Source organism: Jaculus jaculus, chromosome 14 (genome assembly GCF_020740685.1).
Source record: "Jaculus jaculus isolate mJacJac1 chromosome 14, mJacJac1.mat.Y.cur, whole genome shotgun sequence".
Taxonomy (NCBI): domain Eukaryota; kingdom Metazoa; phylum Chordata; class Mammalia; order Rodentia; family Dipodidae; genus Jaculus; species Jaculus jaculus.
The window spans coordinates 1853943-1869426 of record NC_059115.1 but is presented as its reverse complement, the minus strand read 5'-3'; the positions used below and the strand labels follow the sequence as shown (position 1 = coordinate 1869426).

At 51.9% G+C, this 15484-nt stretch overlaps 1 protein-coding gene across 2 annotated transcripts; it reads left to right on the top strand.

The window, feature by feature from the left end:
* Nucleotides 1-3609: 3609 nt before the first annotated feature.
* LOC123454738 (cytochrome P450 2A13) lies at nucleotides 3610-13071 on the top strand. Of its 2 annotated transcripts, none has more exons than XM_045133881.1 (9): nucleotides 3610-3789; nucleotides 4613-4775; nucleotides 6841-6990; nucleotides 7119-7279; nucleotides 8649-8825; nucleotides 10488-10626; nucleotides 11705-11892; nucleotides 12454-12595; nucleotides 12890-13071. In XM_045133881.1, the coding sequence occupies exons 1-9, from the start codon at nucleotides 3610-3612 to the stop codon at nucleotides 13069-13071; spliced, it is 1482 nt and encodes a 493-aa protein (XP_044989816.1). The 2 variants fall into 2 exon arrangements, with proteins under 2 accessions (XP_044989816.1, XP_044989815.1); XM_045133880.1 differs by having other exon boundaries at nucleotides 10485-10626.
* Nucleotides 13072-15484: the final 2413 nt, after the last annotated feature.

Here is a 15484-nt window from a genome sequence, read left to right as displayed (position 1 = left end):
TGGCTCAGTGGTTTAAGGTGCTTGCTTACAAAGCATGATGGCCTGGGTTCAATCCCCCAGCAGCCCATATAAAGCTGGACAGGAAGTGGCAAGGAACCCTGGTGTGCAACATCACACACACACACGTGCAAATAAATAATTTTGAAAGCCCTCTTAAGCATCAGAAGTGACTCCTTGGCATCAAGTTCAATGCTAACTTCTTTTCCACCCTAATGCATATCTGGAGGCAACCTCAATGCCAGCCTGAGAGGTCTCCCTCCTGGGTCTACCTGATATCAGCCTATGCCCACTGCTGATGCCAACTTTCAGCACCCATCTGCTGCTATACTGGGTTCCCCTTGTGGCTCGCAGAGCAGGCCGAGCCATGCAATAGAGAGAGAAGGGGAGAGAGCCAGGCCCCAGCTCCCTTCCTCAGGGACCTCGGTAAGCTGATGAGGAGCCCACCCCTCCGTCACTGAGATCTAGAAGACTGCGATGTCTGCCCATCTGAACTGAACTCAGGGCCCGGGGAGATGGCTCAGAAGTTAAGGTGCTTGCTTGTAAAGCCTGATGGCCAGGGTTCAATTCCCCAGGACCCATGTAAAGGCAGATGCATCTGGAGTTCGTTTGCAGTGGCTGGAGGCCCTGCCACACCCATTCTCTCTCTCTCTCTCTCTCTCTCTCTCTCTCTCTTCTCTCTCTCTTTCCCCTCTCTCTCTCACACACACATAAATAAATAAAATATTTAAAAATTTAAAAAGCAACCGTGTTAAAGAAGAATTTCAGCGAAGGCGAGGATGGCAGGGAGAACATTTGTCCCTTCTCAGCTCCCATCTTCTGCATGCCGGCTCCATCACTGCTCCGACACTGTAGTTCACCCAACGTTCTCCACCTTAGTTCCTTCTGCCTGCAAATAACATCCCTGACAAGCCAGGCATCGCTCTTAAAGGAGACGTACATATGCCCAAGCAAGACCTTTATTTCTTCTGTTAAAAAAAAAAAAGAAACAAAACAACAACATTTTTTTTTAACTGGGCTGGAGAGAGATGGCTCAACAGTTAAGGGCTTGCCTGTGAAGCCTAAGAACCCAGGTTCAATTCCCCAGAACGCACGTAATGCCAGATGCACATGGTGGCACATGCGTCTGGAGTTTGTTCGCAGTGGCTAGAGGCCCTGGTGCGCCCATTCTCTCTCTACATGCATACAAACACACACACACACACACATATATATATACATATCTATGCATACACACACATATATACATGCCACTCTCTCAAATAAATAAAAATAACTCTAAAAATTACTTACTGGGTGCAGGAATGGCTTAGAGGTTAAGGCATTTGCCTGCAAAGCCAAAGGACCCAGGCTCGATTTCCCTAGGACCCACGTTAGCCAGATGCACAAGGGGGCGCACGCGTCTAGAGTTCGTTTGCAGTGGCTGGAGGCCCAGGCGCTCCCATTCTTTCTCTCTCATTCTCTCTCTATCTCTCTCTCTCTCTCCCCATCTTTCCCTGTCAAATAAATATTTTTAAAAATTATTTACTTATAGAGAGAGGGAGGGAGACAGAGTGAAAGAGGCAGACACAGAGAGAGACAGTGGGCACACCAGGGTCTCTTGCCACTGCAAACGAAGTCCAGATGCGTTTCCCGTGCCACTTTGGAAGTAAGGACTTTTAGCCACTGAGCCATGGTCCCACCCCCATGATCTTTTCTTTCTTTCTTTATTTATTTATTTATTTTGGTTTTTCGAGGTAGGGTCTCACTCTGGTCCAGGCTGACCTGGAATCAACTCTGTCATCTCAGGGTGGCCTTGAACTCATGGCGATGGCGATCCTCCTACCTCTGCCTCCCGAGTGCTGGGATTAAAGGCGTGCGCCACCACGCCCGGCTCTTTTATTTCTTAAATACTCCCTTTCCGCTCACTGGTGGGGCAAGAAAACCGTAGGGCAATCCCTCTGCCAGCTGTGACACTCTGATGACGCACGAGAAGCGCCCGGAGACTGTCGGGTTCTAATCTCCGGAGCGCGCGTTAAGCAGCTGAGTGCGGCCGGAGTCCTCGGAGGGAGTGGAGACCTGCCGGTCCCCGGAGCTCCCAGAAGAAAGATGGCCCGCTGCCGGGCGGCGCGAGGCTCTGGCTCCGACGAGAACGAGCGGAAGAGCAAGGGAGCTGGACCGCCAGACTGTCCCTCCAGCCACCGCAGGGGTGCGCGCCCCAGCTCAGGCCTGCGACGGCCCATTACACGTTACACCTGCACACATCACACACGAAAGAAGAGAGTGAGAGGGCTGGAGAGATGGCGTAGCGGTTAAGCGCTTGCCTGTGAAGCCTAAGGACCCCGGTTCGAGGCTCGGCTCCCCAGGTCCCACGTCAGCCAGATGCACAAGGGGGCGCACGCGTCTGGAGTTCGTTTGCAGAGGCTGGAAGCCCTGGCGCGCCCATTCTCTCTCTCTCTCTCCCTCTATCTGTCTTTCTCTCTGTGTCTGTCGCTCTCAAAAAAAAAAAAAAAGAAAAGAAGAGAGTGAGAGAGAGAAAGGAAGGAAAGGAGGAAGGGAGGAGGGAGGGAAGTTAGGAAGGGAGGAAGGAGGAAGGGAGGAGGGAGGGAAGTTAGGAAGGGAGGAAGGGAAAGAGGATGAAGGAAGTTAGGGAGGAAGAAGGAAGGGAGAAAGGGAGGAAGGGAGAGAGGGAGGAAGGAAGGAAGTTAGGAAGGGAGGAAGGAGGAAGGGAAAGAGGATGAAGGAAGCTAGGGAGGAAGAAGCAAGGGAGACAGGGAGGAAGGGAGGGAGAGAAGGAAGGAAGGAAGGAAGGAAGGAAGGAAGGAAGGAAGGAAGGAAGGAAGGAAGGAAGGAAGGAAGGAAGGTGACAGTGGTGGTCCCTGCCTTTCACACGTGGAGAGTCGATATTCCTGGGTCCATCCTAGCTTCACATAGAGACCCCCTTCCCGGCCCCAAGGCTCTGGGCATCAAGAAACAGCATGGGTCCAAGGCTAAAACGTGTGCACACCTGGGCTCAGGTGCTTTCTGGAAGGTTTTCCTGGGCACTCCTCACCCTTCTTCCAGGCACGCCTCACCCCTAGCTCTGGATCCTTCTCACCAGAATGCCCCCTTAGATCCAAGCTGTTCTTCGCGGAAAGACCCCCAAATTCCTAGTCACCATCCCGTCTGGTGCCAGTGAAAACACGGACTTGTCCCACCAGAGACAACTGATGTCCATTCCTTTGGGGTCCCTTTCTCACTGATGGGGACTACTCCCCAGAGCTCAGCAGGTCTGCCACGCAAGTATTCCAAAAGGCTTCAGTTCTGGGGTTCCGGTACTGTCCTCCCCCCCCCCCCCGTCCCCCTCCACAATGCACACATGGCCCCTGGAGCACTTCCTCTTTAAGGGATAAAAATGCAGCCTGGACACTGACTCCTGATTAATCTGCCCTGAGGCCTTCTTCCTCCTCCTCCCCTCCTCCTCCTCGGTTACTGGCTGTGTCCCAGACTAAGTTCATGGGGGGTGGAGGGGGAGCTTGGAGGTGAAATGCGACAATTACATAACCGGTACCAAAGGCCAGCCTTTCATCCCAGGATGTATAAAGGCCGACCAGCCCCGGCCGTCGCCAGCATCCTGCCAGCCTCACCTCCACCATGCTGGCCTCGGGCTTGCTCCTGGCCGCCGTGCTGGCCTGCCTGAGCGTCATGGTCTTGATGTCCGTGTGGAAGCAGAGGAAGCTCAGGGGGAAGCTGCCTCCGGGGCCCACGCCGCTGCCCTTCATCGGGAACTACCTGCAGCTGGACACCGAGCAGATGTACAACTCCCTCATGAAGGTACGGCCCGGGCGGCGGGGATGGGCTCTGACACGGGAGTGTGGAGGGATGTCCAGTTTTGCTGGGGGTTTGATCCGCTTGGAGTGCAGCCCGCGGACAGGGGAATTTCGAAGGTCGGAAAGCTGTTCCTAACAGGGCGTGGTGGCGCGCACGCCTTGAATCCCAGCACTCAGGAGGCAGAGGTAGGAGGATCGCTGTGAGTTCGAGGCCACGCTGAGACTCCATAGTGAATTCCAGGAAAGCCTGGGTTTGAGTGAGACCCTACCTTAAAAAAAAAAAAAAGAAAGAAAGAAAGAGAAAGCTATTCCTAGCAGGACGTGGCGGCACAGGCCTTTAATCCCAGCACTTGCGAGGCAGAGGTAGGAGCATCGCCATGAGTTCAAGGCCACCCTGAAACTACATAGTGAATTCCAGGTCAGCCTGGGCTTGAATAAGACCCTACCTAAAAAAAAAAAAAAAAAAGGAAAATAAAGACAGAGTAAAGAAAACTATTCCTCAAAAAGAAAGAAGGAAGGAAGGAAGGGAGGGAGGGGGATACGGAGGGAGGGAGGGAAGGAAGGGAGAAAGGGAGGGAGGGAGGGAGAGAGGGAAGGAAGGAAGGAAGGAAGGAAGGAGGAAGGGTGAGAGGGAGGGAGGGAAGGGAGGAGGGAAGGAAGGAAGGAAGGAAGGAAGGAAGCAAGCAAGCAAGCAGGCTATTCTTAGGCATGCAAAACCACATGGGTCGTTCAGCAGGACCGCTGTCCACGCTTGGAAGACGAGTGCCCAGCGTGTGACGTCAGGGCACTGACTGACCCCTCTAACTTCTTCGTCCCGCGCCCACCAGATCAGCGAGCGCTACGGCCCGGTGTTCACCGTCCACCTGGGGACCCGGCGCATCGTGGTGCTGTGCGGCCAGGAGGCCGTGAAGGAGGCCCTGGTGGACCAGGCCGAGGAGTTCAGTGGGCGAGGCGAGCAGGCCACCTTCGACTGGCTCTTCAAAGGCTACGGTGAGGGGGACAGCACGCGGAGGAGGTGGCCTCCATTCCCAGCCTTCTCCCGCGACCTCCTGTCCCCTCCAGGATGCGCAGAGCCCTCCGCTCCTTGCCGCCTCCGGCTCTGTCAGCTATTGTCAGAACCACCAGTGTGCCTGCCTCTGTCTGTCTGTCTGTCTGCCACGCCCCACCCGAGGCGTCTTCTCCAGGAGCTCTCCTTCCCTTCCAGCCTCTTGGGAATCCCCTGTTGGGATCCCACTCCCTGCACTTTTCCTGAAGTTTCTTTTTTCTTCACTCTCTCCCACTTCTTGCGACTTCCTGGGCCAGATGCCAGAGGGTCTGCTTTCAAATTCCCATGCATCTCCTGGCAATGATCTCTCTCTCTCTCTCTTTCTTCTCAAGCCCAGTTTAAAATCTTTCGTAGGGGCTGGAGAGACGGCTCAGAGGCTAAAGGCACTTGTTGGTAAAGCTTGCTGCCCCCCCGAACTCCAGTACCCGTATAAAGCCAGATGCACACAGTGGTGGCAATTGGGTCTTTATTTGCACGGACCAGAGACCCTGGTACACCCAGTCTCTCTCCTTCTTTCTCTCACTCTTGCTCTGTCTCAAAGAAATAAAACTATTTAAAAAAAAAAATAAAATCTTTAGCCAGGCATGGTGGCACACACCTTTAATCCCAACACTTGGGATCACTGTGAGTTCAATGCCACCCTGGGACTACATAGTGAATTCCAGGTCAGCCTGGGCTAGAGTGAGACTCTCCCTTGAAAAACAATCAATCAATCAATCAATCAATAAATGAAATCCTTCCCAGTTGTTTTATCGACTCCCAGGTGTTCACGCTCCCCTCCTCCTCCTCTGGCCTCCCCCCCTTCCCTGTGTCTCTGGTTCTCTTGTATTTGTCCTTCCTGTCTGCCTTTCTCTCTTCTGTTTCTCTAAATGTAGTTTTGTGGCATGGAGGATATGTGCTTTTAATTTTTTATTTATTTATTTTTTTTAAATATTTTTTGTTCATTTTTTATTTATTTATTTGAGAGCAACAGACACAGAGAAAGACAGATAGAGGGAGAGAGAGAGAATGGGCGCGCCAGGGCTTCCATCCTCTGCAAACGAACTCCAGACGCGTGCACCCCCTTGTGCATCTGGCTAACGTGGGACCTGGGGAACCGAGCCTCGAACCGGGGTCCTTAGGCTTCACAGGCAAGCGCTTAACCGCTAAGCCATCTCTCCAGCCCCTTTTATTTATTTTTATATTTTTTAAATACTTTATTGGCAGACATGGTGACACACGTCTTTAATCCCGGCACTTAGGAGGCAGATGTAGAAGGACTGCTGTGAGTTTGAGGCCACCCTGAGACTATATAGTGAATTCCAGGTCAGCACGGGATAGAGTAAGACCTTACCTGGAAAAAAAATCAAAAAAGAAAAAAAAAAAAGATAGAAAGAAAGAAAAAATACTTATTTGAGAGAGGGAGGCAGGTGGAGGGGAGGATATATGAGAGAGAATGGGCACACCAGAGCCTCTGGACACTGCAAACAAACTCAGATACATGGGCCACCTTGTGCATCTGGCTTAGGTGGGTTCTGGCTAGTGGAACCTGGTAGACAAGTGCCTCAACCGCTAAGTCATCTCTCTAGCCCATTATATATTGGTTTTTTTTCAGGTACGGTCTCACTGTTGCCCAGGCTGACCTGGAATTCACTTATGTAGTCTCGGGGTGGCCTCAAACTCACAGCGATCCTCCTACCTTTGCCTCCTGAGTCCTGTGTGTGTGTGTATTTTATTTTTCTTCATTTATTTGAGAGAGAGAAATAGGGAGAGAGAGAGAGAATGGATGGCGCCAGGGCCTCCAGCCTCTGCAAACGAAGTCCAGACGCGTGCGCCCTCTTGTGCATCTGGCTAACGTGGGTCCTGGGGAATCGAACCTGCGTCCTTTGGCTTCCAAGGCAAGCGCCTTAAACGCTAAGCCATTTCTTCAGCATATATATATATATTTGAAGAGGCTGGGTTTTGCGTTTGCACATCCAGCACCTAGCTCTCCACGGTGACCACTCGACACCCCGCCCCCCCTTGCCCCAGGCGTGGCCTTCAGCGAGGGTGAGCGCGCCAAGCAGCTCCGCCGGTTCTCCATCAGCACGCTGCGGGACTTCGGCGTGGGCAAGCGCGGCATCGAGGAGCGCATCCAGGAGGAGGCGGGCTTCCTCATCGAGGCCTTCAGGGCCACCCGCGGTGAGCGGGGTCCCGCGTGCCTGGACCCCCCCGGGAGCATGCATGCAGTGGGAAAGGATGGAGGCTGGGGAGGGGGGTAGGAGGGAATCCCACCTCCCAAAGTGATTGCGCCAGCCCTTTCCCCGCAGGCGCCTTCATCGACCCCACCTTCTACCTGAGCCGGACGGTGTCCAATGTCATCAGCTCCATCGTCTTCGGGGACCGCTTCGACTATGAGGACCCGGAGTTCCTGTCCCTGCTGCGCATGATGCTGGGGAGCTTCCAGTTCACAGCGACCTCCACCGGCCAGGTGAGCCGCGCCAGCCCGGGGGCCCCCAAACTGCCATCTTCCTTCAGACGAGGGGGTCCCCTGGAAACGAGCTCCCATTCTTGAACGCCTGGACAGGTTTCCCATACATAATCTCCGAGGTCACCTTTGTCACCTCCTGGAAACTGGGCCAGCGCGCCAGACACCCTCGCTCAGCTCTGCGCTCCCCGCCCCTCCCTGGTCCCTGTTTACTTTAATCTCTAACAAAATGTTCCCAGCCCCAAACGTGGGGACTAGCTCAGCCCCCTCCTGAATATCGGAAATGCTTAGTGTTGCAAAATCCAGTCCACCCTGGTCTGTCCAAACCTCCTCAAATGTGTCCCGACCCGGCCCGCTGCAATCCTATGTAAACAAGGGCCCCCTGCGCAGCCCACAACCAAAAACTCCAAACGGAATTTCTGGACAATAACGTCCCCCGAACACCTAAATACGCATCTTTTGACACACCTCACCCACACATCTAAGCAGGCCCACCTCTATCTAGCCGTTGGGATAACTAAACAGGGTGACACCTGAGCACCAGCCCGTAATGCTGGAACAGCTGTCAGAATCCCTCCAACCAGCCTGGTATGGTGACGCACCCCTTAATCCCAGTACTCAGGAAGGCAGAGGTAGGAGGATCCACGTAAATTCATTTGAGGCCAGCCTGGAATTACAGAGTTGAGTTCCAGAGTGAGAATTCTACCTTGATAAAAGAAAGAAGAAAGGAAGGGAAGGGAAGGGAAGGGAAGGGAAGGGAAGGGAAGGGAAGGGAAGGGAAGGGAAGGGAAGGGAAGGGAAGGGAAGGGAAGGGAAGGGAAGGGAAGGGAAGGGAAGGGAAGGGAAGGGAAGGGAAGGGAAGGGAAGGGAAGGGAAGGGAAGGGAAGGGAAGGGAAGGGAAGGGAAGGGAAGGGAAGGGAAGGGAAGGGAAGGGAAGGGAAGGGAAGGGAAGGGAAGGGAAGGGAAGGGAAGGGAAGGGAAGGGAAGGGGAAATCCCTAAACCAAATCCTTTAAGTACATAAACAGCTGTCTGTAGCTTGTCACCTAAACGCCTATACACCCGCGTAGGTAACACCCTCCCCTCCCAACAACCTATCTTCCAGTGTAGCCTCCCCCAGATACCTGAAACTCGTTTGTGCACCCCAATCCGTCTCCTCGAAATTCTTGGACAATAGCCCTGACACAGCCTAGGTGGCAACAGATCAATGATGCTGTCCAGCCCTACCTGGACACCTGCCCTGCCTGGACAGGAGCTTGAGCCTCGTGCCTTCCCAGCCTAGAGACGGGCGTCATGCCCACTGCGTTGTGTCCACTAACTGACAACTTTCTTCCTTTCACGTCCTTCCTCTCCAACTGCGCCCGCCCCCGCCAGCTCTATGAAATGTTTTCCTCGGTGATGAGGCACCTGCCGGGACCACAGCAGCAGGCCTTCAAGGAGTTGCAGGGGCTGGAGGACTTCATTACCAAGAAGGTGGAGCACAACCAGCGCACCCTGGACCCCAACTCCCCGCGGGACTTCATCGACTCCTTTCTCATTCGCATGCAGGAGGTGCGGGCCAGGAGCTGGGCAAAGGGTCGGGGTGCAAGGAGCTTCGGAGCCAGGGAGCCAGGCAGGATGGAGCTGGGGGGGGGGGGCAGGGTGAGCGACGGGTCGTTCATTCCCATTGGTCCCATTGTCATAATCCCACAGTCCCCAGTCATAACTGAGCCCTGATTCACGGGGGACGACGTGGATATGCAAACCATGATGGGACACTACAGGCCACGGGCCAGGCAGTGGCTTTTAAAAAGTATTTTATTTGTAACACATACACATTTGTGTGTGTGTGTGTGTGTCTATATATATTTATATATTTATATAAATGTAAATATATATTTTATATATATATATGTTTTTCAGGGGAGGGTCTCATTCTAGCTCAGGCTGACCTGGAATTCACTACATAGCCTCAGGCTGGCCTTGAACTCACACCGATCCCCCTACCTCATCCTCCCAAGTGCTGGGGTTAAAGGCATGTGCCACCACACCTAACTTATTTATATTTTTCTCTACAAGAAGTCTTAAGATTTTAAATGTATTTATTTATTTGCAAGGAGGGAGAGGCAGACACGCGCAGAGAGAGAATAGACACGCCAGGGTCTCTTGGCAGCTGCAAACTCCAGACATATGTGCCGCTTTGTCTATTTGGCTTTATGTGGGCACTGGGAAATTGAACCCAGGCTGGCAGGCTTTGCCGGCAAGTGCCTTTTGCCACTGGGCCATCTCTCCAGTCCAAGATTTTAAAGTAAGGAATAGAACACTGCTGTCTAAAATCCTGTGTCTGGTTCAGAAAAGCCATCTAGTTGTCCCAGACTCATTCCACTGTGGCATCTCTGTCTTTATTTCTCTGAGGCGTTTTCTATCTTTTCCTAAGTAGCAGTGACTTAAAGGAACATTTTGGAGACTACAGAGATGGCTCAGTGGTTAAAAATGCTTGCTTGCAAAGCCTGCTGGTCCGGGCTCGATTCCCCAGTACCCATGCAGAGCCAGATGCACAAAGTGGCAAATGCATCTGGAGTTCGTTTGCAGTGGCTGGAAGCCCTGGTGTGCCCATTCTTTTTCTCCCTTTCTCTCTCTCAAATAAATAAATAAATATGAAAAATTTAAAAATATATTAAAATAGGGGCTGGAGAGATGACTTAGCAGTTAAGGCGCTTGACCTGCAAAGCCTAAGGACCCACCTTTAACTCTCCAGATCCCACCTAGACCAGATGCACAAAGGTGAGGCAAAGTGCCAGGTCGCACGTGCCCACTAGGTAGCGCAAGCGTCTGGAGTTCTATTGCAGTGGCTGAGGCCCTCATGTGCCAATTCTCTCTCTCCTATCTTAAAAAAAATAAAATAGAAAAGCTTGGTGTGGTGGCACACGCCTTTAATCCCAGCACTAAGGAGGCAGAGATAGGACGATCACTGTGAGTTCGAGGCCACCTTGAGACTACATAGTGAATTCCAGGTCAGCCTGGGCTAGAGCGAAACCCTATCTTGAAAAATGAAAAAAAAGAAAAAATTGAACATTTTGGATAGAACCAAAGGTCCGGAGCTTGGAGAGAGCCTGGCGTATCCAGGGTGTCTCTTTACAACTGGTCTCTCGACCCGAGCAAAGTAGCTTCCCAGAGAGGTCACCGGAGCATGGAGAGCGAGCTGGACTTGAATGCGCCCCTTCCCTGCAGGAGAAGAAGAACCCTAACACGGAGTTCTACATGAAGAACCTGGTGATGACCACGCTAAACCTCTTCTTCGCGGGCACCGAGACGGTCAGCACCACCCTGCGCTACGGCTTCCTGCTGCTCATGAAGCACCCTGACGTAGAGGGTAAGGCTGGGGGGGGGGGGAGGAAGGGGGCAGAACAGATGCTAAGGCGTTCCGAGTAACCCCACCTCTCTCAGGGAACCTGACACACAGAACAGACAGGGAACATCTGGAAAGCTACCTGCTAAGTCTTACTTTGTATTAAAAACAAAATATATATATATATATATATATATGTCTCCAAGCTGGTGTGTGGTGGCGCACGCTTTTAATCCCAGCACTCGGGAGGCAGAGGTAGGAGGATTGCTGTGAGCTCAAGGCCATCCTGAGACTCCATAGTGAATTCCAGGTCAGCCTGGGCTAGAGTGAGACCCCACCTCAAAAAAAAAAAAAAAAAAAAAGCCAGGGGCTTAGCAGTTAAGGCGTTTGCCTGCAAGCCTAAGGACCCAGGTTCCATTCCCCAGTACCCACGTAAGCCAGATGCACAAGGGGGCACATGCATCTGGAGTTTGTTTGCAATGGCTCAAGGCCCAGGCAGCCCATTCTCTCTCTCCTCAAATAAATAAATAAGATATATTTGTTAAAATTCCAAAAACCAAAAAGTGTGTGTGCGTGTGTGCGTGCATGCATGCGTGCGTGCGTGTGTGTGTGTTCGTAGAGCCTGACTGACTGGCAAATTGCTCATGTGAACTCCAAAGGACGGGCTGGAGAGATGGCCCAATGGTTAAAGACACTTTTCTTGCAAGGCCTCATGGTCTAGGTTCGATTTCCCCCCCACTACCCACATAATGCCAGATGCACAAAATGGCACATGCATTTGGAGTTGGTTTGCAAGTGGCAAGTTGTGCTGGCATGCACTCATTCATTCCCCCCACCCTTGGGAAAATGTGGTGGGACTTCAAAGGACTTAGCGCCTCTTCTCCCAGAGCCCTGCCTTGGTTTCCTTTCTTGGAGCTCCCATGTGATTCTAGTTTACCCAAGTTGCCAGGATCCGTCTCCAGCAATGCCTACGGCAGACGTCCGCTGCGGATGGGCTACAGTATCCTACAGTACTCCCTGGCATCCGTCCTGCCGTACATTTTTGGACTGTCATTCGTGCTGTGAGACTCTTGGCTAGCTAAACGCGTCCTCCTCTCCTCAGCCAAAGTTCACGAGGAGATCAACCGAGTGATTGGCAAAAACCGGCAGCCCAAGTTTGAGGACCGTATGAAGATGCCCTACACCGAGGCCGTGATCCATGAGATCCAGAGATTTGGAGACATGATCCCCATGGGCTTGGCTCGCAGGGTCACCAAGGATACCAAGTTTCGGGATTTCCTCATCCCTAAGGTACTGCCCTGCCCGTCCTTTAGTCATCTGAAACTCGCTCCCTGGGACCCCCAGACTTCATCATAAGCCATCTTACCTTCCCAGTTATAGACTGTAGCGCCACGTTCCTCTTCCTTCCCACTGAGGCTCCTACATCTTGGGTTCAGAATGGGGTGATTCAACACCACACGTCTCTTGTCAAGTCTCAAGAGACACCAGCCTCGTTGACCTACATCTCTGTTGCCTTAGGACTTCCACATATCCTGCCTGGAGAGGCGTGAATCCAGTGCCTCCCAAACCTCCTGACTTGAGAGACACAGGGTGCACATCCTAACCCGAAATTCAGACTTCCTGGCTCAGAGACCATGAGCCCACCTGCCCCCCAAACTTCCTGTCTCTGAGAAACTAACCTTTTATCCCCCAAAAGTCCCTGCCTGAGAGGACCCTCCCCCAATTCTCATGCCCTCCCTTTCTCTTCACCGGGGACACCCCCTAGCTCTCTCGATCCCCCCCCCCCCATGGCCTTTCAAGACACTCACCTCTAAATCTACTTTATCAAGTCCACCTTCTGCCTCTGTCCAGGGCACTGAAGTGTTTCCTATGCTGGGCTCTGTGCTGAGAGACCCTAAGTTCTTCTCCAACCCCAGAGACTTCAACCCCCAGCACTTCCTGGATGACAAGGGCCAGTTTAAGAAGAGTGACGCCTTTGTACCCTTCTCCATTGGTAAGAGGGCCCGGTCACTGTTCACATAACCAATTCCTCAGACCCTTGGAAAGGCCACGGCTGCCAAGCAGCCACATCTGAGAGGAGGATTTGCGGGGAGAGAATGTAGTGGGTGGGTTTACCCTTCCTACAGCCTGGCGTGGATCAAACCCCCCACAAGTAGAAGATGGGAGATTTCCCCGAGGGGCTCGGGCCGCAGTCCTGCCCCCTCTTCCCAGTTTTGAGCTGGAATGTAGTGGACGGGTTGGCATGAGCGTGAGGCTTCACCGGCATCCTGTCCCCTCCTCTCTTCAGGAAAGAGATACTGCTTTGGGGAAGGACTGGCCAGAATGGAGCTCTTCCTCTTCCTCACCACCATCATGCAGAACTTCCGCTTCAAGTCCCCAAAGGCGCCCCAGGACATCAGTGTGACCCCCAAACACGTGGGCTTTGCCACCATCCCACCGGTCTATACCATGAGCTTCCTGCCCCTTTGAACCTGGGCCGGGAGAGGGGAAAGGGGCGGGGCTAGGGGCGGGGCTAGTGGAGGTATGTAAATGAGGGGGACAGAAGGAAGGAAGGGTCCAGGCGGTGTGGAGAGACAGAAGCCGACCTTTCAAAGGTGGAGTGAGGGGAAGGGAAACCTTGCACTATGTTGTGAATAATAAAAATGACGATGATAATAAAATAGACATTATTTATTGAACACCTATTCTATGCTAAAAGCGTGCAGTCTTTTCTTTTTTAAGTTTTCGAAGTAGGGTCTCACTCTAACCCAGGCTGTCCTGGGATTCAGGGTGGCCTCGAACTCATGGCTATCCACCTACCTCTGCCTCCTGAGTACTGGGATTAAAGGCGTGCACCACCACGCCCGGCCAGGGTCTCATTTAATGTTCACAGAGCCCTGGGAAGCAGGATGGTGTGTGTGCCTATTTTACAGATGAGCCCCACCCTGGGGTTTAGGAAGGTTATTAAGTGGGCTGGAGAGAAGGTTCAGTGGTTAAAGGCGCTAGCTTGCAAAGCCTGACGAGCCAGGATGGAGTCCCCAGTGCGGACGTAAACAATGATTGCGCAAAGTGGATCATGCATCTTTGGTTGGTTTGCAGGGGCAAGAGGCTCTCAAGTACACATACTCCTTCCCTCTCTGCTTGCAAATAAATAAGTCAGAATATTTTTAGAGCTGGACAGACGGCTCAGTGGTTAAGGCACTTGCCTGCAAAGCCTAAGGACTTAGGTTCGATTTTCCAGAACCCACATATCCAGATGCACAGGGTGGTGCATGCACCTGGAATTTGTTTGCAGTGGCTGGCGGCCCTGGCACACCCATTCTCTCTCTATCTCTCTCATAAATAAATAAATAAATAATAATATTCTTAGCCCGGCATGGTGGCACATGCCTTAATCCCAGCACTTGGGAGGCAGAGGTAGGAGGATCACCATGAGTTTGAAGTCACCCTGAGACTACATAGTGAATTCCAGGTCAGCCTGGACTAGACTGAAACTCTACCTCAAATATATATATATATATATGTGTGTGTGTGTGTATGTGTGTGTGTGTGTGTGTGTGTGTGTGTGTATTTTTAAAAAAAGTTTACTTAGCTATCTGAGGACACAAGAGCCCAGTAAGTACCTGAATATAGACCTGTGCCCACTGTCCTTAGGCAGACTTTAAAATGTCACCACCAACAACAAAAGCTTAGTATATTGTCACACAACCCTGGCCAACAGTATTCCTGGAGCCCTGGCAGGCAGCTGACCTGGGTCTACCACACACTTGCCTACACTCTGACATACTCTGGATTAATTTGGTCACCAGGGTGTCAGCACATGTGGCCCCACCAGGTGGTACAACTCAGGTACAACTCAGTCTGCAGCACTGGGATCTGCCCCTTCCGTGTTCTGTGACGGAGAAAGACACTTTTAAAAAATATGTTTTAGAGCCGGGCGTGGTGGAGCACGCCTTTAATCCCAGCACTCGGGAGGCAGAGTTAGGAGGATCTACGTGAGTTCAAGGCCACCCTGAGACTACATAGTTAATTCCAGGTCAGCCTGGACCACAGTGAGACCCTACCTTGAAAAAAACACACACACAAAAAAAAAATGTTTTAGAGCTGGAGAGATGGTTTAGTAGTTAAGGTGCTCGCCTGTGAAGCCTAAGGACCCAGGTTCAATTCCCCAGATCCCACGTAAGCCAGATGCACATGATGAAGTATGCATAGGAGTTTGTTTGCAGTGGTTAGAGGCCCTGGTGTGCCCATTCTTTCCTTTCTCTCTCTAATAATAAATAAAAATAAAGGGCTGGAGGGATGGCTTAGCAGTTAAGGCATTTGCTTACAAAGCCAAAGGACCCAGGTTCGATTCCCCAGGACCCACATTAGCCAGATGCACAAGGGGGCGCCCACGTCTGGAGTTCGTTTACAGTGGCTGGAGGCCTTGGTGTGCCATTTTATCTCTCTCCTTCTTTCTCTGTCAAATAAATAAATAAATATTCATTAAAAATAATAAAATATAAAATAAAAAATATTTTTGAGGCAGTGTCTCACTCTAGCCCAGGCTGACCTGGAATTCACTAAGTAGTCTCGGTTGGGGGTGGGGGGAGTCTCAAACTCACAGCGATCCTCCTACCTCTGCCTCCCAAGTTCTGGGATTAAAAGTGTGTGCCACCATGTCCAGCTAAAAAAAATATTTTGTTGGAGAGATGATTCAGTGGTTAAGGCACTTGCTTGCAAAGCTTGACAGGCCTGGGTACAATTTCCCAGTGCCCACATACGGCCGGATGCACAAAGTGGCAGCTGTATCTGGAATTTGTTTGCAGCAGCAAGAGCTCCTGGCATGCTCCTGTTCTCTCTCTCTCTCTCTCTCTCTCTCTCTCTCTCTCTCTCTCTCTCTCCCTCTCTCCCTCTCCTCTCT